Source organism: Temnothorax curvispinosus, unplaced genomic scaffold, assembly GCF_003070985.1.
Source record: "Temnothorax curvispinosus isolate PA1 unplaced genomic scaffold, ASM307098v1 QBEX01009517.1, whole genome shotgun sequence".
NCBI classification, from domain to species: domain Eukaryota; kingdom Metazoa; phylum Arthropoda; class Insecta; order Hymenoptera; family Formicidae; genus Temnothorax; species Temnothorax curvispinosus.
In genome coordinates, this window is record NW_020219297.1 from 563,561 (window position 1) to 587,601 (window position 24,041).

The 24,041-nt window shown below is 43.9% G+C and overlaps 1 protein-coding gene across 3 annotated transcripts in view; it reads right to left on the reverse strand.

Annotated features, from left to right (window-relative positions):
- The window catches only part of LOC112459100 (filamin-A), a 47,868-nt gene extending 26,903 nt beyond the window's left edge, over positions 1-20,965 (reverse strand). For 2 of the 3 annotated variants that reach the window (XM_025023054.1, XM_025023057.1), the window contains exons 1-14: positions 17,775-17,890; positions 16,958-17,337; positions 13,280-13,404; positions 12,758-12,888; positions 12,181-12,394; positions 11,980-12,097; positions 11,224-11,411; positions 10,881-11,036; positions 10,445-10,586; positions 10,165-10,370; positions 8,277-9,789; positions 8,063-8,198; positions 7,730-7,809; positions 7,488-7,655 (exon numbers count right to left, since the gene is read on the reverse strand). In XM_025023054.1, coding sequence (XP_024878822.1) covers positions 7,488-7,655; positions 7,730-7,809; positions 8,063-8,198; positions 8,277-9,789; positions 10,165-10,370; positions 10,445-10,586; positions 10,881-11,036; positions 11,224-11,411; positions 11,980-12,097; positions 12,181-12,394; positions 12,758-12,888; positions 13,280-13,404; positions 16,958-17,337; positions 17,775-17,875 — 3,658 coding nt within the window. In that variant the 5' untranslated portion in view covers positions 17,876-17,890. Of the gene's footprint in view, positions 1-7,487; positions 7,656-7,729; positions 7,810-8,062; positions 8,199-8,276; positions 9,790-10,164; positions 10,371-10,444; positions 10,587-10,880; positions 11,037-11,223; positions 11,412-11,979; positions 12,098-12,180; positions 12,395-12,757; positions 12,889-13,279; positions 13,405-16,957; positions 17,338-17,774; positions 17,891-20,881 lie in introns of those variants that run through there. The other variant, XM_025023055.1, reaches the window with a different exon arrangement.
- Positions 20,966-24,041: the final 3,076 nt, after the last annotated feature.

The following is a 24,041-nucleotide window of genomic DNA, read 5'->3' on the forward strand; positions in this document are numbered from 1 at the left end:
TTTTTCGGGCTATTTTGACTGGGCTAAGTCGCCGGAGACAAAAACCGCAAGAACAATAGCCCGATCGTCGCGATATATGACGCGGGAAATATAGGCGTCGCGTCTGATTTTGTCGTTATGCAAAAAATTCCGAGCGGATTTCAGTCGTTTCGTTATGGATTAGATTAAGGCTGATGGCCTGCTTTCCACGTCGCGCTCCAAGTTGAAATTCCGATTACGCCACGATTGCGAACCGGTGTCTCCTTTATTTATTTATTTTTTATTTACGCTGAATCGTCGAGACGCACACCACGCATACGCGGCCATGTTCTCGGCGACGGTGAAGTTACGCCGAAGCGACCGTGCACGGTGAATCGCTGCATTCCCCGACATAACGGGGCGCGTTGTCGGCGGCAGGCAGCTCTCGTAGAGCTCCGAAATTGCTCGAAAATCTCCCGGGATCCGAGGTGTTCTATCGAAAGTTCCAAGGCCGCGACTTCCGACACGTTAACGGGCGAACGCGCGCATAAATTACGCGCGCGCGAATATTAATTACCTCATTCTGGAATTGGTATCGATGAAGAAGAATACCTGAGCGGGCTAACTAAATGCCGGGATGGAATTTAAATAGCATTCTCGAAATAGTTGCGTCTATTAATAGGAAAAAAATGCGAGAGACTTGTTACGAGACAATGATATACGTTAATCACGAAGAATGTCGGAATATATATTCCTTAAAGCTTCAAAATTTAAATAACGTTTGTCGAAATAATTGCGTATATCAACAAGAAAAAATATGAGACTTATTATACGAGTTTGATACGTCAATCTGTCAATCACAATGTCGAGCGTTTCTCGAAATAGTTGCGTCTATTACTTTAATAGGAAAAAAAATGCGAGACTTATTACGAGACAGTTTTTGATATGTCAATCAAGGAGAATGTCGAAAAATAGATTCCTCAAAGCTCCAGAATTTAAATGCTGTTTTTAGAAATAGTTGAGTCTATTAATAGGAAAAAATGCCGGAGACTTGTTACGAGACAGTTTGATACGTTAATCACGGAAAATGTCGAGGAATATATCTTTAAAGATTATAACATTCTTCGCTATGGCACTACTGATATCCCTCGAGGCCTCGACAGCCGAGTCACAGACGAGCGACTACAGCTGCAGTAGTGCCTCGGTGATTCTAATCGCGTTATAACTCTGTTCGCATATAACGATAAACATACACGGTGTCTCACAACCGGTAATATTGATTAAATGTTTCGAGAAGAAAAATCCGCGACTCCAAAATTATCTCGCAAGTATTCGGAGGTTTTAATACATTTTTTTACGATTTAAATAATTCAATAATTTTCTTAGAATCGGGAATTTTGCAAATGTCAATATATTTGCAAAATTCCCGACTCTATTGATTTGCGCAAACACGTGACTGTTTTATCGAAACTTTTAACGAGCCTTGAATCAAACTCTCTCGTTGGAGGAGAAGAACACGTGCGAAATCGCATATTTCGCAACATGTACCGTTTCCTCGGAACGTTCCTGCGTACATGTATATCCGAGCATACAATAAAAGCCAATCAGCTTCACTCGCGTCACGTAATCAATCGATCGCCGTTATTGTTGTAAAAACGATCGCGCCGGCGAATGCGATGACACTGCACACTTGGCGCGTTACATGCGGTTACGCATATGTATATATGCGCCAGCTGCCGACCGTTGAAATCACCGGTGGCGACGTGGAAATCGCGGGGATATCGCCTTCTGTGCCCTTTCGCCGATTTTTCACATTAATCCGCGAAGATGTTGTCATCCGGCCAGCATCTCACGTGACGAGGTTTCACCGCGGACAAGGATATTCCCTCCTTCCCCTCCTCCCCGCGAATATAGAGTCACACGAATTTCAAGGATCAAAGCCAATCTTATTTTCGCACTCATTTTGCTCGAACTAGTCACGATCGATGTACTTTTATTGGAATCCTTGGATTTTCTCCGGATCCTCAAGCATGATCGAGATCCTTGAGCAAAGGCGGCGGAAAAATTCGTCTCGAAAAATAAGTCCACCTCGCGATCACTCGAGCGAGTCAACTGCGCTCATTTGCGCGGGCATCGGTCGGTTAATTAACAGGCGAGATTACATGCTAAAGCCGTGGCTCATTATCGAGGTGCTTGGGCTAAGATGAAAGTCTATGGAGCGTGCCACGCGCCGATGAAAAATTGCACCTGTCCCACGAGTTTGATTTATATATACCCGTTTACTTCGGCGGCATTGAAATAAATTCGCGTTCCGTCGAGGTCGAGAGTTGACGCGCTATTGCGATCCTTTGTATTTGTATTCATGTTTTATTTATCGCGCATTGCTCATCTGCGCTTTGCATACCGAGAACGCTCGTACGCCTTTCGGATTAAAACGCGGAAAGATTTGCAATTATTTTTTTTTATTACCGGCTAAAAGAATCGCGATTACCATTTAAAACGGGAAGAAAAGTTAACGCGCGGCTTAATTGTCCTTCTCGAACTAATTGACTCTTTAATTAAGAGTCATATAAGATTAACGGTGTCAAGTAATGATAACCGACATGCGATTCTCCTCGGGTTTCTAATGTGATTTTTCTCTCGGGAATGTCAGGGTCTTGGAAACGTCACCGTTAAATAGAGGAGCTTCGAATGCACGGCATTCGATCGCGTTGCTTTTTATTGAACTATGTATCACGTTGCTGTCGATTCTATCGTGCGCGCATTAGTAAAGCGTCCGCGATGATGCTTTTATCGTGATTATATGAAGCGAAAAATTACGATCCTGTTTTTGACGACAGAGCAGTTGCGTAAGGCGGTCAATTGAGTAATTTAAGTGCATATCTCGAAGCTCGAAAAAATTCGCTCCAAATTACGATGGAAACCGGAACGTACTCGGATTGCATAATAAAGAAAAATTTGCCTCTTTTGCAGTCGCATAAAAATCACAATTTTTACAATTCATATGTAATAGATATGTATCATACATAAAATATATTATTTTTTAAATAAAAATATTTAAAAAATTAAATATAAAAAATAACTGAATATAAAGTTACTTTTTTATCCGGTTTTAGAGACTGAAGATAATTCTTCTTCGTTCGAAAAATGAAAGATTTTTAATTAATCGAGACCTCGCGTGTTCCACTTGTGTTCAATCCGGTATTGCATGACTCCGCAATGTGTTCGACAAAGGTAATCGCGTCCGACGATGGTTTCGGAAAAAAAGTTAACATCGGGAAAAGAGTTACACAAGACGGGAGATCGGGCGATAGCTTCCCTGGTGCGTGCTTCGCGCGAAGTGGAGAACACATTCCACGCGGTGTTGTCGGGATATAGGATAGGCAAAGTAGTCGCACACCTCCGTGGGGTGTCGCGCGCGGAAAAGAGCTGCGTGTGTGCATTTCTTCCGCCGATCGATGATAACGGTTCGCGCGTGTTCGCTCCGCTGTATGATTACGCGAAAGGAAGCAGAACCGAATAAGACCCGCGCGGAACGCAAACGGCGCGGCGCGGCGCGGCCGCGGCGAGGTAACGACCGCGCGAGGCGGTTTTCCCGATGAGTAATTCCCCGTTTTGCTGTAATTCACCTCTGCGTTATCTAATTTCTCTCCGTAAAATTACGGTTTCACTCCTCTTCTATTTCATTCTTCCCCTCGTAAGTTCCACATAATCTAACTTCCGTAAATTGCGAATTTCCTGCGCGAAAATGTGATCCGAGTATCGTCAACCGTAATCTTATAGTTCTGTAGAAACGGAATTGGGAACTCGTAGGGTCAATATGGGAATCGCGGCGAGACGGTGTCGCAAGGTACGACCACGTGCTGAATTGTGTTCGCGTACACGTAGGTGGTATATGTCTGTGCGTATCCTCATTCGTAACCAAATACGTCTGCACGCCGACACAGTTGATAGCCTGACGCAGCCACACCTACGATCGTACGCGCGGTATTCGTCGCGCGCTCTCATATTCCATAGCGCGATTTCCATAGCGGATCCAACGGAAATATTGATCGGAGGAATGCACGCGGGCTCCGATTACGCAATAGTACCCGACATTCGATACTCCGTAGTGATCTCCGCGTGTCCACGTGTGCACACGACTTTCAACACACAATCGCGTGTGACAGAAAGAAATAAAAAAGACTTCCTCTTTTATTTTAATTTATCTGAAATTAATTTTTGCCTTAATCTAACTTAATATTTCTTTCGCTATACAATTAAGTATAAAAGTTTACCGGACGAGATATAGCGAGAAACAGTTTACGTCGATGAAATAAGTAACAGGCGATTTGAAAACTGTTGGAAAAAATGCGACGAAAAAGAATTTGCGTTATTTTTCTGTCGTCGGTAGTGCGATACACGCAAAAGAAAGGGTAGCTAGATAATGGCTGCCGAGTGCATTGCTATACTGAATTATACGTAATCACATCGAAGCGCATTGCAAATGACATCTAAATAATATTATTCGTGCACGTGCAATAGCGGAACTATATCTTCAAGTTCGTCTGCGGGCAAGAATTTCACTTTCCAAGAGCGTTTCTTCTCTCCGATGCTTTTAACTCTTATAAGTGCGCAATTTTTCGGAGTATTTTTAAAAATAAAAATGCTTAAGGAATCCCAAAAATGTATTCAGAAAATTCTTTACTAATTTGAACCCCCTCCAAAAGGGAGGGAGAACCCAGAAGGACCTTCTCATCCAGAAGAGAAAGAAGGACCAGAAAGCGTTTTCAATTTGAACTTCATAAGCGAGAGCATCGAAAAGTCGCTTTGTATATATGCAAATCTGTGCATTTAAGGGTTACCTTTGATGAATAAATTAATAAATGCGTACATACGCCAAATGTATAACCAGTATTGCAATATAAAAATCGGACGGTATACCCGACAACTTTTTAGTACTCGCGGTATCTAACAATAAGCGATTCAGGTGAAACTTCTGTCGGACAGACGGAAAATCGAGTATATACATCGCGCGCGCGATGTTTCTTTACGCTCTTACGATCGCCGGATGCGTTCTGTGCGACTTTTACTACGAACGCGTGCGATATACTTAAGCGTTAAGTACTTTAAGCGAGAGACGAACGAGCTCATCACTTCGCGCATCGATCGCGGCACATGTCCTCGCCGCTCGCGCATTGTGACGGCGCGGCGCGGCGAGGTAGCGGCGGAAGAAAAAAAAAATTCGTTCGGGAAGCCGCGGGGTACGATGACGTCGGATATGGGTCAGTGGGACGTCACGTGAATGCGTGAAATCGCAAGTCAACGACCTGCCCGATGACCCGCTGACTTAGAGACACGCTTGCCTCGCAATCTCGCATGCCTGGGACGCGGATGAACTCGATCCTCGATCGCTCCGCGCGCGCGCGCACGTTCCTCCGTCCCCGACGCGATAAGTGGCGAGGAACGGCACTTATTATAAAAGAGCGCGGTAATTATATTCGTCGGCGCGCCGAGAAACTTGACGGGCCGGGCGGCGGGAGAAAAGAAAATCCGCTCCCTTGTGGAGAGATTTAAATTGGGACTCCGAGAGAACTTTCGACTTGATTCTTCGTAGCTCCGACCTCCAGCGTTGAAGCTTCTTCGCGAAGTTATGGGAATAAGGAATAACTTCGCGAGGAGGTTTCTCGTATCGCGGGGAGGACCAGTTTCGCGATTACGAGCTGTAACGTTGCTTCAGCGCGCGCCGCACACATTGAGCAAGATAACGCGGAGATTTTGCAAACCGTCGTTTGCAGATTGCAGAGGCCGCGTCTTTAAAAGTTTGTGCGGAGCGTGAAGCCAGGGAGGGAAATACCGGAAGTCGCTGTTACAACACTTTTCTCCGTTCGGGCGATAGCCATCGAGGAAATCGAGCCGGGGATAGTTTTACCATGTGCCGAGATCGTGCTAAAGGTCGTAAGAAAAAATAACGTTCCACGGCGAACAGTGAATGATTTCTACGATAAGACCGCCGTGTGAGTATAGCTACATTGCGCTCGCGGGCGTGAGAGAAGAGAATTACTTTATATAGTTGATGTGGCGAAGCATGACGGAACTCAAGGTGGATTTGTGCCAACGCCAACGGTGTGCTATTTAGCGAATGCACGTAACACACTTCCCTGAATATGAGCTTACATGTAAACTTAATGCGCTGCACATTCCTCGTTTCTTTCATAAATACGAGATCGAGAAAAATTGCGATTGAGTGTATCAATTTCAAATAAGAAATGTAAGTCAAATAATGTAATATTGCTTGATAATGCTACTTTATGTATATACGTAATACTGTAGTAAAGTCAAGAGAATAATTGAGTGTCAACAGATATCGTGTATGCAAAAGGCTGTGGAAAATAAATGAATCACTTCTGCCGAGAAATATTTTTCAACGCCATCGAACATGAATATGTATCACACAAGGAAAATTATTGTAACTGTAAATAAATATTTTTACAAAAAATACGAGCTCTGTGTTTTGTAATTGAATTCTTATGAACTACTATTAAAAATATTAGTAAAAATATATAACGTGGGAAATGTAAAAAATTCTAGCATTTTTATTTACATTTAGAGTTTGTTAAACCGCGAGATGTTAAATTTCGTAATTTCCGAAACATCTTTTGCGTGTAAAAATTTTCATAGAGTGAATCACCTTACGAAATGCTAATTTAATTCGCGCGAGTGAGGAATCGATTATGTCTTAATTCTCTAATTTGCGTATACATATATCGGCTTTCGATGACCCGCTCCGCGGTTTAAATCATCGTTTGCGCAACCCGTACTTTTAAGCAACATTTCAACGTTGGGTATGCATTCCAGCTTCCTTAATGGCAAAGACTATCACGCATTCCAGGGGATACATGTGCCCGGCGTGCACACGTGCACGTGCAGACGCATGCACACTGCACACGTGCGTGCGTGCGTTCGTGCGTAAGTACGCAGCGTACGCAGTAGGAATTTATTCTAGCGGAGAAGCGCCGAGGCCGCCGCGTCGGAATTTGACAAAAGAAAGGCACGCTAAAAACCGCACCGTGAAAATTAAGATATTCGCGGCGAAGGTAGCGATCGCGAAATACCGAACACGAGACAGCGTGGAATATTATGCGAACGAAACGGGATAAATATTCTAACGGCTCTAACTGTTAAAAAGACTTATTTTCGCATTAGTGTTCGAAATCCGGGATCACGCCATATTTAATCTAAATGATTTTATATTTTAATATAAAAGTATTTTAATGTAAAAGTATTTTAATACTAATAACTTTTCCAAAGCCTCTTAAAAAAACTCTCGTTTCTAATAGGCACTAATTTAAATACAGTATTTAAGTTTTGAAAACTCAAGGAAATAATAACTACATATAAACATCTTACTGATATAAATAAGATTATTTGACAATTCGTACCTTAATACCTCATTAAATAAATTTGAACTTTTCAATTTCAATTTTTTAAGATAAACGTTTGTGAATTTCGTTAAAAGGCTTCGAGATTCGGTTACGGGAGTGACTTACCAGGGATGACTTCCCCGTTGAACGTCATTTCGACCAGATGTGTAACAGCTTCGTGCGGCACAAACGATGCCAAGAAACGTTGACTACCTAGCGCTCTCACGAAACTCGTGACATGGCCTCCGTTTACGAGGATCTCCAAGTTTCCCGAGCCGGCTCTCGATCCGTCAACTGACGAACAAAACCGTCTTTTATTATCGGAGACGAACTTACGGTTTCGCGACTGCGACAGTTCGGATACGTACTTTCAAATTCTACCGGCTGGTTCACCACTCCGTTCGGGATCTTCCCAACCTGTATAGCACGAGCGTTATACGCCTGCGATCTAAAATTTATATAAACAATTCGCTTGTAGATAATTTACTTAAATTTTAATTTTTTTATTCTGATGAACATTTAATAGAGTACGAGGGACATCCCCGAGTTTAATTTTGTTTTTTTCGGCTTTAAATAAAATTATAGTTTCTTCTCGGCCGCATGATAAATGTAAAAAGTAATTAATTAGTATTGTCCAAAAACAACGCCTAACTAGATTTTGCTTCGAGAGATAAGAGTATCTTCTTCGCCGTTCAACGAACCTGAAGGGCGATCCCTTGATGTGCTGGCCGTTCACCAGAATTTGTATGACGTGTTCGCCGACCTCCTCGGCGGTGATGGTGTACGTCAAGCCACGCAGCTTCGATTTCTGTATCGGCACGGTCTTGCCGTTGGGACCTGCGGGGAGGTAAGACCAAACTTTATCATGCATTCGCGACACGCAGCGTTAACGTCGAAAGTCGCAACGGGATTTACCGGTAACGGTGACGGACACCTTATTGGGATCCACGCCGGTGTTGACGCTGAAAGTGGTCGGCCGGTGCACCGGCAATGTTTCCAGGGCGCTTCCGGTGGCGACGGTCGTGCCGCTCTTGCCGGACAACGCGGACACGTAGACGGCACCGCCGTTGTTCAGATACTTGTCGTGAGTCGCGGTGCCGTCCGTCGCGTCCGCGATCTTCCCGTAGTAGTTGTTGTTCTTGTTCTTCAGGATGCCGTGCGTGCGAGTGGCCGTCTGACCGTCGTACCTCGGACCCGCGCCGTAGTCGGGGCTCGGGGATGATTTCTGTACGGACGAGTAACTCGTCGTCGCGGAGTGCGACGACACGTTCTTGGCGGTGTAGCTCTGCGCGCTCTTGTAATTGTTGTTCAGGAAGTTGTCGTTTGGGCTGCTGCCGCCGCGGTTCTCCGCGGTCGGCGAGTTGCTCGTCAGATTCGCGAGGGACTCGAGACTGCCGTACGACAGTAACGACTTCGTCTTGGCGATCGCGTCCCAAGAATCGCGCCTCGAGGTGCCACCCACCATCGAGGACACCCGCACGTTGCTGCTGGTGTCGACGACGCCGTTCTCCGTAGATCCGCGTCTGTTGAACGACGCGTCCTTGTCGCCTGTCCTCGGGCTGAAACTACGATTCACGGGACTCTGCGTCGCGCTCCGATATGTCATCGGACTGCGGGTCGGCGAGCGCGATCTCTTCAGGGATCCCGAGTTGTAGATGTCCCTGGACTCTTTGATAAGGTGAGCGGTCGGGCTTAGGTCCGGCGATCGCGATTTATTGAGCGTGCTAGACGAATAAATATCCTTGGACTCTTTGATGAAGCTGGGACTCTGTAGATTCGGCGATCTCGAGCGATGGTTGTACGCACTGCTGCTGTAAATCTCCTTCGTCTCCTTCAGCACCGACGGGCTCTGCACGTTCCTCTGCACGGGGCTGTGATTGATATGATTCGGCGAGCGAGTGCGATTCAGCGAGTTAGTACTGTGATAAGTCGTGGAGTTCTCGGTGACGTAGTTGCTGGACATTTTGTAGGTCGGGCTCGTCTGATGAATAGGCGAGTAACCACGCTGCGTCGGACTGATGGACTTGTACGCGGTCGAGGTGTACATCTTCTGAGTCGGGCTGTTTCGTTCCGTCGCGGACACGTTTAGCCCGTTCATTCGTCGTTCCAGGGACGACACCTTGGACCGTTCTAGGCTGGATGTGGACTCCTTCGACCTGCAGGAGCCCTTCTGCGTTCCCACGCGTATGGAGAACGGCGAACCACGAACGTCCGAGCCGTTGAAGTACACGTACACTCGGTACTTGCCGTCGTTGCCAGGCACGAAGGACACCCGATACTGCATGTGGCCAAAATCCTCTATTCTGTAGGGCACCGATTGCTTGTCGTGGACGATGTCGATGATAACGTCGCCCAGTCCGCCAGTTCCCCGCGCATCAACGATGAAGGAGAAAGGTTGTCCGGGCATGGCACCGTCGGTGTCCAAGAGCTATGATTAAATCATTTCATAGAAGCTTGTTAATTTATTTCCGAATTATTCTAATGATTATAATAAAAATGGGAACTAATATAAATTGCGATTTTATACATTGAAGTACATTCGCTGTATTAAAGAAAATTTTCACGTAAAATTTTCACGCAGTTAATTCTACTTTACGAATTCCAACCATATTTTTTGATATGAGAAATATAACTATCACAAATAACGATGGCAACATGTAAACTGGTTCTGCTTATGAATTATTAATAAAGAATTGATTACATGATTGAATATTGCGTCCCAGATATACAAATTGGCGGATGTAGGTAAAAAACGCGTCTCTATACTTACAAAATGCTAATAACAAATGCGTGATAATCTCACCTTGATTCCATTAGGATCAAACACGAAGCAAGTAAAGGGACCGCCTTGTATGTGATTTCCCTTGTGCGTTATCGCGATACTCCACTCTCCCGTCTCGTCGGGTTGAAAGGTCGCCGTATGTACGCCGTCGTTTTCCTTGACGGGACACGGCAGCGATCTTCCGGTCGGAGACCACGCGGTCACGTCGATACCGTCATGACTAGTTCCTAAACGCAGAATTCCAATATTTTGACTTTGTTCGTCGAAAAACAGATTCTTTCGTATCGCCAAAAACACGTACCGTAACTGTTGACTAGAACCTCGACGATAGATCCTATGGCGCAAGGATCCATGCCCGGGGATTTGATTTTCGTTAAAGGCGGCAAAACCCTGAAGTAATAAGGACACCCGTTCACCAGCTCGCCATCGTTGTATACCATCAGCTGAAATACAAGAAACGAAGTTGAGAAACATAGAAAATAGCTAGTTTAATTTTCGCAAATTTATAAAGAAAATTGAAAGCATAATAGTATTTAACTTTCATATATTTGTTTAAAACTTCTTAAGGAAACTTTCTTTAAGCGTGAGAAAAAATCCATGGACTAAGTAATTAAGATTTTAAAGAACCGCGGATCCGAAAATCAAGGGCCCAAGTGTCTTAAAATTGTATGATCAAGCAAGGATCTTCTGTTTTGAAATGTACAATATTTTATAATTACGTTATTCTTTTAACGAACCTTGTGCATGCCCACTTCTGTAGGTACGAAGGTACCTTTGCCATGAACTCCGTTCCACGTGAGCCTGCACTCCACGCGTCCGCTAGGACTGATGATCTCGCCGCGTACCTCCCTCGCGTTTACATCTTTGGTGAGCATCTCCAGCTTGAAATGTGCCTGCGACCGGATTGCATAGGATTTATTTACCACCAAAGTAACTGAAGCTTCAAGATGTAAGTACAACTCCGCTGAGCGAGCAAGGATTTCTCGAGTAAGGACCGAGGAAGGAACTGCGACGCGACGGTGAAAATTCGTCAACGCCGATTAGCAAGCGGAGTAATTAACAAACAATGACTTAACCAACCGGCTGTTGCACTCGGGCGGATGTGCTGTCGACGTGCACGGCAATCTGTTGACTCGCTTGAGGGCGAGGCTTCACCCACTGAAAGTACGCCGCGTATGCCATTACACCTAAATGCTCTACATTCTGGTCTGCCATGTCCTTTGCTTTCAGGATCGGCTCCACGCCCAGCTTCTTGCCGCCGTCGATGCCTTACAGAGAACACGAGTCATTTGATTCATTGTAGGTAAATTTTGTCAAAGGACTGTTACTCTTTCTTAAGAGTTTATTCTTACAGTATAAAATCTGTTTAACTTTATACCACAGACAATCTATTACAATCTACATATCAAGTTGTAATATATCACCGATAAATATATTTTCTGGTATAATCAAACAATGTAAAATTTATATCAGAATATATATCTGTACCTTAGAGAGATAAAGAATCTTATCTTCATTATTATAAAATTTAGAGAAAACAGGGTTCAAAGTTTATTATTTCTATGGAATTTCTAATACGACTTTTTCTAAACATTATATCTTAGGAACTAAAATGTAATAATAGACATAGAGACTCTTTACCATTATACAATTTAGTAAGCTCTTAGTATTTTTCCTATTGGGAAAAATACATTTTGACAAAAACTGGAGATACGATTCTTTACTTCTGAGGTACAGATATACGGTTTTTGTAAAATTGATAAATTTATGAAACATTTATATTATTCTTATTTAATATAAGCGAAACGCTGGAGAACCAACTTGTGGAGTTCTTACCCATTTGCAAATTATGCTCCCACGCGGAGGGGTCGGTGTCGAGTTTTTCGTAGGGTGGCGCCGGGCCACCCAGATTTCTGACGATACCGCAAAGTGCTCGACCGTCGTTCCAGTCCGTCTGTGAAAGCAGGATAATTGAATATCACTGTGAGATATTATTATACCGAGGTACTGTTACCGGGACGCCTCGTCTCCACCCACCGTGAAGTTCCGTATTGAGGTGTGTGATAATTGCGAATTGACCCATCGTAGCGTTGCGTGGAAGCCTGGCGAGCCTTCCTTCATAAAGTACGACAAGTAGGTCATCCCCGAGAGCTCGTCCAGGTACGGCGACGCCAGGTAGTCCGGCTCCAGCACCATGGGGATATCGAATTCCCGCTTCGAGATCTCCATTGCTTTGCGACAGTTGTAAACACTGCAAATTAAATCAATATTCAAATAATAATACACGATATAAGATTGCGCAAAATGATATTATATTTTCATGGCGACCACAGTTTTCCTCCCACAAATTCAAGAACCAATATGCAAGATTGTATTATTCTGACATGAACAAGCTATTCTAAAATAATTGCATATTCTTTCAGTCATAAATACTACAACAATTTCCTAATAAAAATTCAATATTAAATCTGAGAATTTACTTTATTTTTCAAAATCTCTCTTTTTCCTTCAACGTTGAATAACTTTTTGACTGTCAACTGTATAATACATTAAGGCATAATTTAGTTTTTTTTTTTAATATCTTTCAGTGATGATTTTATTTCATTTAGTTTACCTATCATTCGGATCGAGCTGGCGCCAATGGGTGAACAGGCCGGGCTTGCAGTAATCCAAAAGCGCGCTCAGATACACGCCGGAGTTCCAGTCGGTCGTGAAATTATTGACCCTGCATTCCGGCAGGACAGCCTGAAAACGGAGTCGCTCTCAGAAATTACGAGTGTCATATACACATATATTTCTATCCACGGTTATTAGCGAGCAATTAAATACGACGACCGCGATACGCGAGGTATCCAAGGGTCAGACGCGCGCGTATAAATCACAACGCGTGTGCATACGCATGTATATATGTATATATTAATAACGCACGCGATACGCGTAACGTATGCAATCGGTGTGAAGCTCTGAACTCTTTCGTAACGGAAACACGTTCTCGCGTAATGCGATACATGCGTTGGACCCGTCGTCGGAAAGGATCGGGCCCGTGGTAAAGTAATAGCTTCTGCATTTGGTTTACGGCCGCGCGCGCGATGCGAGCCGAGGTCGCGCTCGATGCAATTATATCGCGTATACTGACCTTGAGCCATGCGAGCATGAGTTTCCTCGGCGGGAACTTGGACTTGCCTATTTGATACCGCACGATGAGCGACCATATCAGGCCCAGGATCAGCTTCAGATTGCCGTTCACGATGTCCACGTTACCTGGAAAACCCGGGGAAATCGGAGCTTTAGCGGCTTGTTTAGCGGAGTTTTACGCCGTGCGCCGGGCGCACGATGCCGGAGCGGTAAACCGTCAAGTGGAAGAAAATCAATTTGATTTATCGTCGGCCTGAATTTCTTCGCTTGTATCTGGAAAGAACGGTCTGTTCTCCGGCACGCACGGAGAAGCGATTTAATTCGGGGAACCGCGAAAGAGAGAAGGAGAGACGCTAGGGAGAGAAAGAGAGAGAAGGAGAAAGCACGTGTGCGTGATGTTCACGCGGCATCATTCCGCAGTCGTAATTGCGGAAGAAAGATTTACGATGACTTTGGAGAACAAGTTCGAGGATTTGATTCTCTGTGATTACAATTTACATTGATTGACGTTCATATCAAACGCTGACGTAACCATGCGTGGAACCTATACGTACGTTTTAAGTTTTAACAATCTCAACAAGAGATTTTTTCATAGATTCCACTGACTCTTCAGAAGATCTTTATATCATTGCAGATTTTTAACTTCATAGACCTGTGAAATACGATATTCATCTTGCGAGAATCTGTGGTCTTATGTAAATATACATTCATTTATTCACTATTACAGTTAAATTCTCCTAAATAACTGACGCCCCTGAACTTATCTTCAATAATTTAACTTTAATAATAATCTCGATTTCAAAGAGAGATCTTTTAATTCGTCTTTATCCCTTATCACAGGAATTTTTAGATCCGCGACGATGACGTTACACGATGGAAACAACGCAAATGCAATAATTAAGATAAGATCAGAGGCGCGCTCGCGTTCATTATGTGTCATTCCAATTCGGTCATCTTTCGCTTCTAAGCGCGAGATAAACGTGCTCTCATCTTGTCTCGTGAGATCTTGTCAGGTTATCGCTTGCACACCATCGCGAACTGAATCGCGCGGTAAGTAATAGCCGTGCAATGCACGCACGACAACGACGATGACGACGATCGCGACCGCGGTTTTTTCGCGGCCTCGTAGGCACCGGCGGCGCGATGCGGGAAAGGCAACGACCTCGAAGCTCCGATTTGTGAAGGTGTGACGCGAAATAAGAGACCATCTGCAAACGGCACGCTGCAGTTTGCGACGCCGCGGTGAACACGCCAGCGTCCGAATTTTCGGCTCGAATTTTCGAAAGAATATTAAATTTAATGAGAAGTTCTCATCGCGACCACACCTTCGTCAGCTCGTTGGGAAAAAAAAAGATCTCATCACAATGAACGATTGAGGATTAAACCTTCGCTGCGACGCGACGATGTCGCGTTTCGCGGCGTCATGCGCGAGATTAAAAGCACCGCTGCAGAAATGCAGACCTCCGGGCATCGCTGAAAGACAGCTTGCTCAACGATGACCCGCATATTCGAAACGATTACGTCTCCCGTCGTTGTGTGCTGACTCATCGGCAGGCCGGCCGGCGCTGCGCGCTTTTATTATTGTTACACTGTGGTCCGAGGAAAACGTATTACCCGCCGTGGCGTGTGGCAGGTAATGGTCCGGATCGCCGCCGATACTTCCGAGTAGGAAAATCATCCTTTCGCCCAGCTCGCGTTTTCGCATTCTGCGTTCGATCCCACGAAGTAAAAGTCGGCGAAACTTTTATTGTCGGAAATAAAAATGCAATTAATCCGTAATGACTTTGATCAAGCGCTATGCCGAATAGTATATTACATTCCAAGGCGTATACCTTGACATGAGCAGCTCGAGAAGAAGATCCGAGAAAGCAGAGATTAATTCGAGGGATTTGCGAGAATAGTAAAAATCGCGGAGAAGAGAATTCGAGGAAGTCGGATTAAACTGAGAGAACATCGCAGCGAGATTACGTACCTGGTACCCTTACGTTCGACGCGATCGCCGCCGCGGCAATTTGCTCGTACGTGCGCAATCAGGAGCGAACGATATTTTAAGGGAGCTATTTTTCAAAAGTATTACGCACGGACGAGAAAAGATTGTACATGGTTAGCGCGTACGGAACGGATCGGGGAGGCATGATAAATATATTTCGCGCGGTCTCTCTCTTTCTCTCTCTCGGCGAGAGGAGGAAGACGCACATTTCCAGCGATTGCTCATTACCTGTGGAATGCGTCGTGGCGGCTCCCTCGTACTTTGATTGCATATCATTATTAATAACGCGTCTCACGCGTGCACGCGCGCCTCTTTCCCGCACCTCGGCACGCTACGACGGGAGAGAGTTAACGAACACGGGGGGGCTTCACCCACGTGGCTTATTATATCTCCCGTTGGCGAACGAGTTGCGAGTTGCGAGACACAGCATATCGTATCGATATTAACCAAAAAAGATAAAGCAGATTAGGAGAAGACAAGAAGTGGAAAGATTATACTTATAATCGAATAAGTATCATTTAAAATTCTTATTTAAATGTCACTCTTGGATCAACAACATGGTTTAGTGTGAAAAAATATATCTTCCATTGTAGCGCTCAACAAGTTGCGAGATGCAGCGTATCGATATTAATCTTAAAAGAGATTAAATAGAGAGAATAGGAGAACATATACAATCGTTCGTACTCAGGTATCATGATCAAAGAATATGCAAAACATGGTCATTTAAATATCACGCAGAAATATCACTGACTAAGCGGCTTAGGGTGAAAAAAATATATGTCTCTCTTCCTCTCTCCTGAAACCCACTTTATCAATAAAAAACCCAATCAGCTTTATTGATATTGCCCTCGGCACGATAAAATAATCGTCGAGCGTAACGTTGCTGTGAGAAACGCGCGTTGTAGAAAAAACTTAAAACACGACCGTCCTAATTCTCTTTCGTGAGCATTTATATCCATATATGAAGTAATTAAAAAGCGGTAAAACAGTCTGGCCAAACTGGTAGAAGCCTAAATCGATTTCTACGCATTTTTGTGCGAGTTACGACGAACTGAATATTTCAGGATACATGGTAGACGCAAGTCATAACGTCGTTCCAATTACGGAGCGTAATTGGACGCTGAGCGCGTGCAACGCCTTGACGGTTTCGCGCGACCGTGGACAGACGGCCTTCGCCTCGCATTATAGGGTACCCTTCTCGTCAATCTGTATAAAACACGGTATTTTGCCTATACATTGCGAATCGAAAAAATGCGAAGGTTCGAGCGGCGCGGCGGCAATTTCTCCGTAATCTCGAAAACTGACCTCACAGTAACGAAATACGATGAAACATCAGGCAGCAAGCGAAAATATAGACCGACATTGTTTAAATCGAATTATTCAATGCAAATTATAGATTACAATAAATTTGATTGTATAATAACATTCTTACATATAATTATCACCATGAAGCCTATATTGAAAGTTTACACATCCAATACATTAGCTGATCTTCCTATAATCGCGATGTGCTAAAAGCGTTCTATATTTTTTTATACATGCTCAATGTTGAAAAAAATTCCGTCGCTAATGATAAAATTATGATACGACTTTTTGTTTCAAGTCGCGGTTCACTGCGCTCACTTTGTATTCTAACACACGATTCTACAATATTTCCGATAGAAATCAATTGTATGTGTTTTTGCTTACCGATATTGACGAGCTTGACGCCGTCGGCCTCGATGGCTTGCAGCGCCGTGGACACGTTCTCCAGGTGATGGTGCTGGTTCGCCGGTCGCGGGTTCCATCGCGGCAGCCGGCGTTTCGTCAGCACCTCGACCAGGGCGCAAAGACGCGTACCGTCCCGGAAGTCCTCGGCGAGGTCCAGCACGGGGCCGCCGCCCACGTCGCCGGCGTGCTTCAGGTGCTCGTTCACCCAGTTCCGAAAGGTGTTGGCCTGAATCTCCACCCAGAGGTCCTCGTGGCCCTTGATCGGCATCCCCTTGGCGGCCGTACCCTCGGCCGACCGGGCCACCAGGCCCACCAGCTGCTCCGGTCGCAGCTGCTCGGTCGATTGCATTCTCGGATTCCTGTCACGTGATTGATCTTATATACTTATATACCTGTCGAACTCGTACACCGCTTGCCGATCGTATAAAATTCGATAACTCTACGCCTTGCTTCGCTTTCCTCTTCGATTAAAAACTTAATCGGGTCATCCGAGAAAGAAAGTTATTTATGGAGGCATTTTTACAATTATTTATATTCGTGTAATGAGACGCGTCTGTACGCGGACTATCTCAATTTTATCGACAGATTCTTCATTAAGTTTGAAATTCTTTAATATTAAATATCTCGGCGTTTTAATCTCGAGTCAAGACAAAATAAAGTTGTCCCGAAGGAGAGAATCCGTCGATTATGATTGCACAAAATGTTTACGAATATACCTCGCGTTTTTTATCGCTACAGGTTATAATTAATCGTTTCGATTAAGCGAGCGCCGCGCGAGCAAAACCGTGGTACGTACCGAAGTACCGAAGCAATAAATTGCGAAATGTTTAATTGCTCGTGCGAAATGCTCGAGCGTGTTTCGCATTGAGCGGCCTGTGACCTTTGAGGTCGCCCCATTACGAGGAACACAATTTAACCGCGACGACGGAAAAACCGGCGACGATCGTGCATTGTGCGGTGCAACGAGGAAGATCCAGAAGAGAATTTCGCACGGTGAAAGTGCCGATGCATACACCTGCGAGCCGGCATTTCGTCGCGAATATACCTGTCCACGCGTAATCTATTTCCGCGTGTCTGTCCTCGACGAAAACTCGTCGCCCGCCGCGGTTTCTTCACCTTTTTAATCTTATTCGCACTAATTCGGTGGCGCGAGTCGCTTGAATCGCGGGTCAAACGGAGAAACGGCGTAAGAAAGCGTTGAAACGGAATTCGCCAATTACGACGAGATGCCGGCACGCGAGATACCGGGGCGCTGCGTGAACTAAATGATAAGAAAATGTTTAGCAATGCATTTCGGAGTCGCGCGATGGCCCACTTGCGCTGCAGATGTTAGAAGAAAATCGGCGAAACGCCAAGGCATTGTCGGGAAATCCGCTAATTGCGACGGCTTTTTGGAACGGCTCGCTCGGCGCTCTAATGCTCGTGCATCAGATAATGGTGAAAAGGTTTTTATTTTATTAACGTTAAAATTTAGGTTGCAGCAGTCTACTTTTGCCGCAAGAAACGCAACGCGATTCGAGTTCAGATGCTATCGAAGAGCCGGGTTTCGTTTCTGAGGCTAATCCGTGCTTCCGGCGTCGTTCGAGTCAGGCGATGTCTCAACGCTTAACCGCGATAAGGAAGTTATTGTAAGGAGAATCAGAAATGTTAAGAATTGCATAGAATTTAAAACATAAACAGTTTTATAAATAATGTCGGCATGTGAATTTTTTTTAGATCTTTTCACCGATTAATTTTTGACAACATTTATAATAATCAAAGTACAAGATTTTTTAATGGGTTCTAATGGGAGAATCGATGATGCATATCAATTATCAATAAAAAATGTTCTCCAAAAATAACCTTTGAAAAAAACCCCAAAAAATTCCCACGCTGGTATTATTGATAAAAGACCTTATATGTTTTGAATTTTATGCAGTTCTTAACATTTCTGATTTCGCTTGCAACCTCTTGAAAGCGTCGTGAGAATTTCGCCATAAAAAATGTGAAATTGCCTCGATAATATCCCGATGTGCTCGCGAATATAAAAATTTCCATATATATATGCGCGCGTCGTGTATATTTTCTGTTTATGCGTAATCCGTGCACCACAGCGGCGAGCTGTTTCATCGCGGCATGACATCATTGTTGTCTCAAAAGCTCGTCTGACCGGTGACGCTTGCGTAAGTGCGTAAAAATCTACGGTGGGCAGCGCAGACTTCGGCGTGCGAGCGTTGCGAATGATTAACAACGGCTCTTCTCGATTTCGCGGGTGCAATTGACGGCGCAAATAAGCCGCTAAAAGTCCAGGCGTTAATTAACTCCCCCCCCCCGCCGACGTTTTTGCGTGTGTTATATAACAGCCCGCGAAGTGCAGCAAATCGTTCGTCCGAAGATCGCGTGACTCGATAACCGTGATTGAAAAGGGAGGCGTAATTGAGACGTAACAAAGAGCGTCGTGAGAGAATTGAGTTTGTTAATGAGAATCGTCGTTATGCTTTTTAAATGTATCCGTATATACGATATCGCGCGGGACAGACAAAGCGAAAATGATCTCGCTTCGCCTCGTTTATTAGAACGTGTCAGCAGGCGAAATCAAACAAGGATCGCTCTCGCGCATCCGCACGTGAACGACACTCGTGAATCAAATTCACTAAGCGATACACCCCGATGTGCAACGACTTTCACCGCACTCTCAAATTCTTTTATTCACCACGCACGCACGCACGCTGCACGCACTCACGAGCGTATCTCGTCCGTCATTCATGTCGCTCGAGAGAACGCCGCGCTGAAAAATTGGCGTAGATCAATCGATCTAGGCGTTCTAAACGTTCCATTCATTAGCTCGACAGAAGATCGTTGTCAGGCGTTTCGCACGCTAAGGCGGTTATGCAATCGACCGGTCGAAATCGAAGAGGCTGCGTGCAGTACCAGTGGAACTCCATTTATCGGGATCTTGCTTCGCTCAAGAACGAATATTAAAGAAGAGTATTAAAGATAAGAATATTAACATAGATTTTCGATGTGGATCGCGAGCCGTGAATTTATGATTCTTTTATTTCGTATTTTTAGATTTCCAATATCTTAAGCATTTGATCGATAGATTTTGATTCTACGAATTACTGAAAATTTGTCATATGTAGGATTCTAGAATTATGATTGCAAAGTAGTAATTTTTTTTTATAGAGATCGACATTTTCAGACTTTTCTTATGCAAGATTCTTGATTCTATCCTAGATTTTATAGATCTTTGAAATCGTAATTGATCATCGACTCCAAGTCCATAGATTCTTGATTTAGGAATACTTGTTTTATGAGTTGCCAAGTTCACATATCTTTCGTATCATGGATTCTTGATTATATACGCTTAAGATAAGCTTATCTCAGAAGCTTATCTTAAAAGTTTCAGAAATTTTCTCACGAATTAGAGCTTGTGGATCTTCAGGTAGCATTAATCCTACTCAAGGCTCTATTATCGTAAAATTCAGATCGTAGATTTTGGAAATCTTCGAGCCAGAGAGCTCTTCATTTCAAGGGCCCTCGCTATCGCCAGTTTTACTCTCGACTGTCCTTCCGAGTTTGTCAAGATTAAAACGTTCAACTCGGTATGACTCTAATTGATAGCGACGACAAATTCTTCATTCGATTACTCCGGGCAAGTTTATCGTTCGAGCACCTTGTCAGAAGCTAATATTCTGATAAACGGAGTCCCCCTATTCGTCAGTCTATCCGCTCTGTCGGAGCGACGTAGAACTCCACGACGTCGCGCTCATCCGGAGGATACTCGTCGTCGCATATCGCATATCGCGTATCGCAACGGAAATTACACGCACGCACACGTACACGCATCCACCCGCCCACGTAACCGCGCGCACGCAGGACGTATAGGAACGCGCACGGTATGCGAAACTGGTATATATTTACGTTGGCTTCTCCACGGACTGGCGTCTCGCGGCTCCACCAGGTCGTTCGACGAGCGGCTCGCGACGACGTTTTGCGAACGTCGGCGACGGACTTCGGCGTCGACGACGAGCTGCGCTACACGAGGAACGCCATTTTTGGACGTACCGCCGCGGTGCCCGTGCGTTGATGAGTGTTCGACGTGCGTGAGCTCACTGAACCGACATGGAGACCCCTTCCTCTCGCGTTCCCCGGCGCGTTCTCCGATACAATCGCACCGTTGTGGGACCGTGGGGTCCGCGCGATTGTAATGGGAGCAGGACCGTAGCGGCGGACAACATGGCGCCGACGTCGCGTTGTCAAACGCTCCTATAGTTGAAAGACGAAAAATTCAACATTTTTTAAATGTTAGATTACACTAATTTCTTACTCGACTAAAATCTGAAAAAATCACGAGAGACTCGCCGAGGTCGACGATAACCGACAATCGCGCGCAATCGATGATCGTCTCGCGATCGATGAGAAAAAGTCTGAGGTTTTTCAAAATTTCAAAAGCACCGACTAAGTTCGCCGACTATTGCCCAAGTTCTTTGCAAAAGTAATTTTGTACTTCACGGATGCTTGTCCTATCGATCTTATTCGTGGAAGATAAGATGACGTGGGGAATAAATGTAATTTCCGATCTATATTTAAATTAAAATAGACAAATGACTTTTTTCCTGCACTTGCTGCGTGACTACGTTTCTTTCGCACGCGACTATATTTTTTTCCTTGCTGTACCTAAGTATACGTAATTTAGATTCCGCAAGTTCCGTGCGCAATATAATACTTTCCTGAGTTCTAGGCGGCGGAAGCGAGCGAACGGTTCCGCGAGGTGGTGGCACCTGTCGGAACCATAATCGTCTGTGCTGCATACGAACAGGCGAATTTCTCCGCACCTGCGAACGACGTATTAATGAATGTCGGTGTTTAGGCTTGCGCATTTCATACCCTATCCGGCGCGTCTGTGACGTCAGGGCAATTCTAATCGAAGGAGATCTCTTAGCACGACCATAATAGCGCAGCGCAACACCTTATTGATTTACAACGCTTATTTAATTGAATAAAGATTGACAATGTTCTAACGAATTTCTATCTCGAGTGCGAGATCAAACGCAATGACTCCTAATCAAATAAACGTATGTTTTCATGAAGCAATGAGTATTCCCTTAATATTTTTTTCCTCGTTGAAAAAGTAAAGAAGTTTCACGACTTCGGATGCGTCCTTTCCTGCATCACTTTCCTCATTCTCTTAATCATCTTCGATGTTTGAAAAGCGAGTAATAAATCGCAAGAATATACGATGTAATATGAAAATACGACAGAGAAGAACGTGCAGTGCCCCCCTTCGAGTGGGTTTCACGCGATGACGTGTAGCGGCGGAGACTTCAATTCCAATTATGCGAATTAGGCGAGATCTCTCTCGATCGGGCGTTGATATCTCCGCGCGTATGAGCGCACCAAATGCTCAGCCCACTACCGCGTCGCATTTCGAAACGCTCTAATTTATTCGCCTTTGTGCCGTGCACACAGTGGCGGGACACAATGCATGGCATTAAATATTACAAAACGGCGATTCGTAGGAAATTACGATATCATGTTGCGATATCGTAGTTACGATACCGCGATTATTGGAAACTGCGGCGCGGTTGTGTAGAACTGCTGAACTGCTCTACTCATTCTACTGCATTGTAATATTTATACGCATAACATGTATACTGTACCACTGTGTGTATATATATTGTGTTATACTATACATGTAAACTAGAATGTCTGTTTTCTATTAACTCCTAAACCTTTTGATCGATCTGGACCAAAATTTGCATAATTACTCTCTAGACCTCCGCGGAAAATATAAGCTACCGTGAAACCTAGACACTCCATCCTCTTCTCTTGATATCATTTCCTTGACACTTTGTGATAATCCCGGGTAATGCCGGGTAATTTAAGGCAGTATTATGTGTATATGAATCTCTCTCAAAAATCAAACTAATTAACTCCATAAAATAAAGAGTAAAGAAAATTGATGAAGTTATTGCAGACAAATCATGTGCTTTAAAATTAAGGGTAAAAATTGAGAGATTTATAAAAATGTAATTGATCGGTTTTGGCTTTTAAAAGTTTAGCTCATATAAGTACAATCTTCGTACTTAAGCATTATAATTATTATAAATGCAATTGTACATATACATAGTGCAGCAGTTCAATAGCTTGTCGGTAAATCGACATAATATATTGAAGACAAAACAGATTGTGTACAAGCGTGCAACGTATAAATAGTTATGAGTAAACGTTGAGTAAATCTGGTACAAGGTTTGCTAATGGCGGACTGCCAATAGTTTAAATTGCCACTGTTAGCTTCATATCAGATTACTAGCTTTTCTCGCCAAGTCAACGTGTCTGACGTATCTCTGTTGGAGATTGATTGGTGCTGAAAAAAGTATAGCGTTTTGTATCGTTTCCCGAATAATAATGCAAAAGTGTTTCGCTCCGAAATTAAGAAATAAAGAGATATAGCAAGTATCGCGCTTTGATTTATTCATACGCTCCAAGTGTCGAGTTAACACCTACCATCGGTACAGCAGTAGTCTTCTACATCGATACTTTGGTAGTCTAAGAGCTCTTAATTGAATGGAGTACGCAACTTACGGGACATCCTATAGATAGATACTATGCTCTTTCACGAACTCCAACTTTGAAGCAAAAGTGCGTACTGACATGGTTCTGCTTTGCTAATAAATCCCGAAAGAATTGCTCGAAAGAACTTTTAAATCCATGAGAATTTGTTCGACAAAGAGATTTATTTTAGAAAAATTAATCTGCTGCGAAGAAAGAGAAAAAGAGAGATAAAGAGACAAACAGATATTGTCTCTTTTCCTGTCAAGGTTGTTGGTATATTTAAGACTATCATGTTTCGAAAAAAATCATTCTACTATTTAATTTAGATCGCTAAAGTGTCAGACCAATTGCCAGACTATAAGATACGCTATAAGACCAATCGTATAATAATTCTATATTAAAAAAAAATTGTCTCAAGTTTTCATGTCTGAAAAAAGTTTTGACTCATCCTGGAAAAGAATAAAAAAAGCTTTACATTTAACAGACCGTCGAATAAAATTCAATAAAATCATGTTTCTTTTTCGGA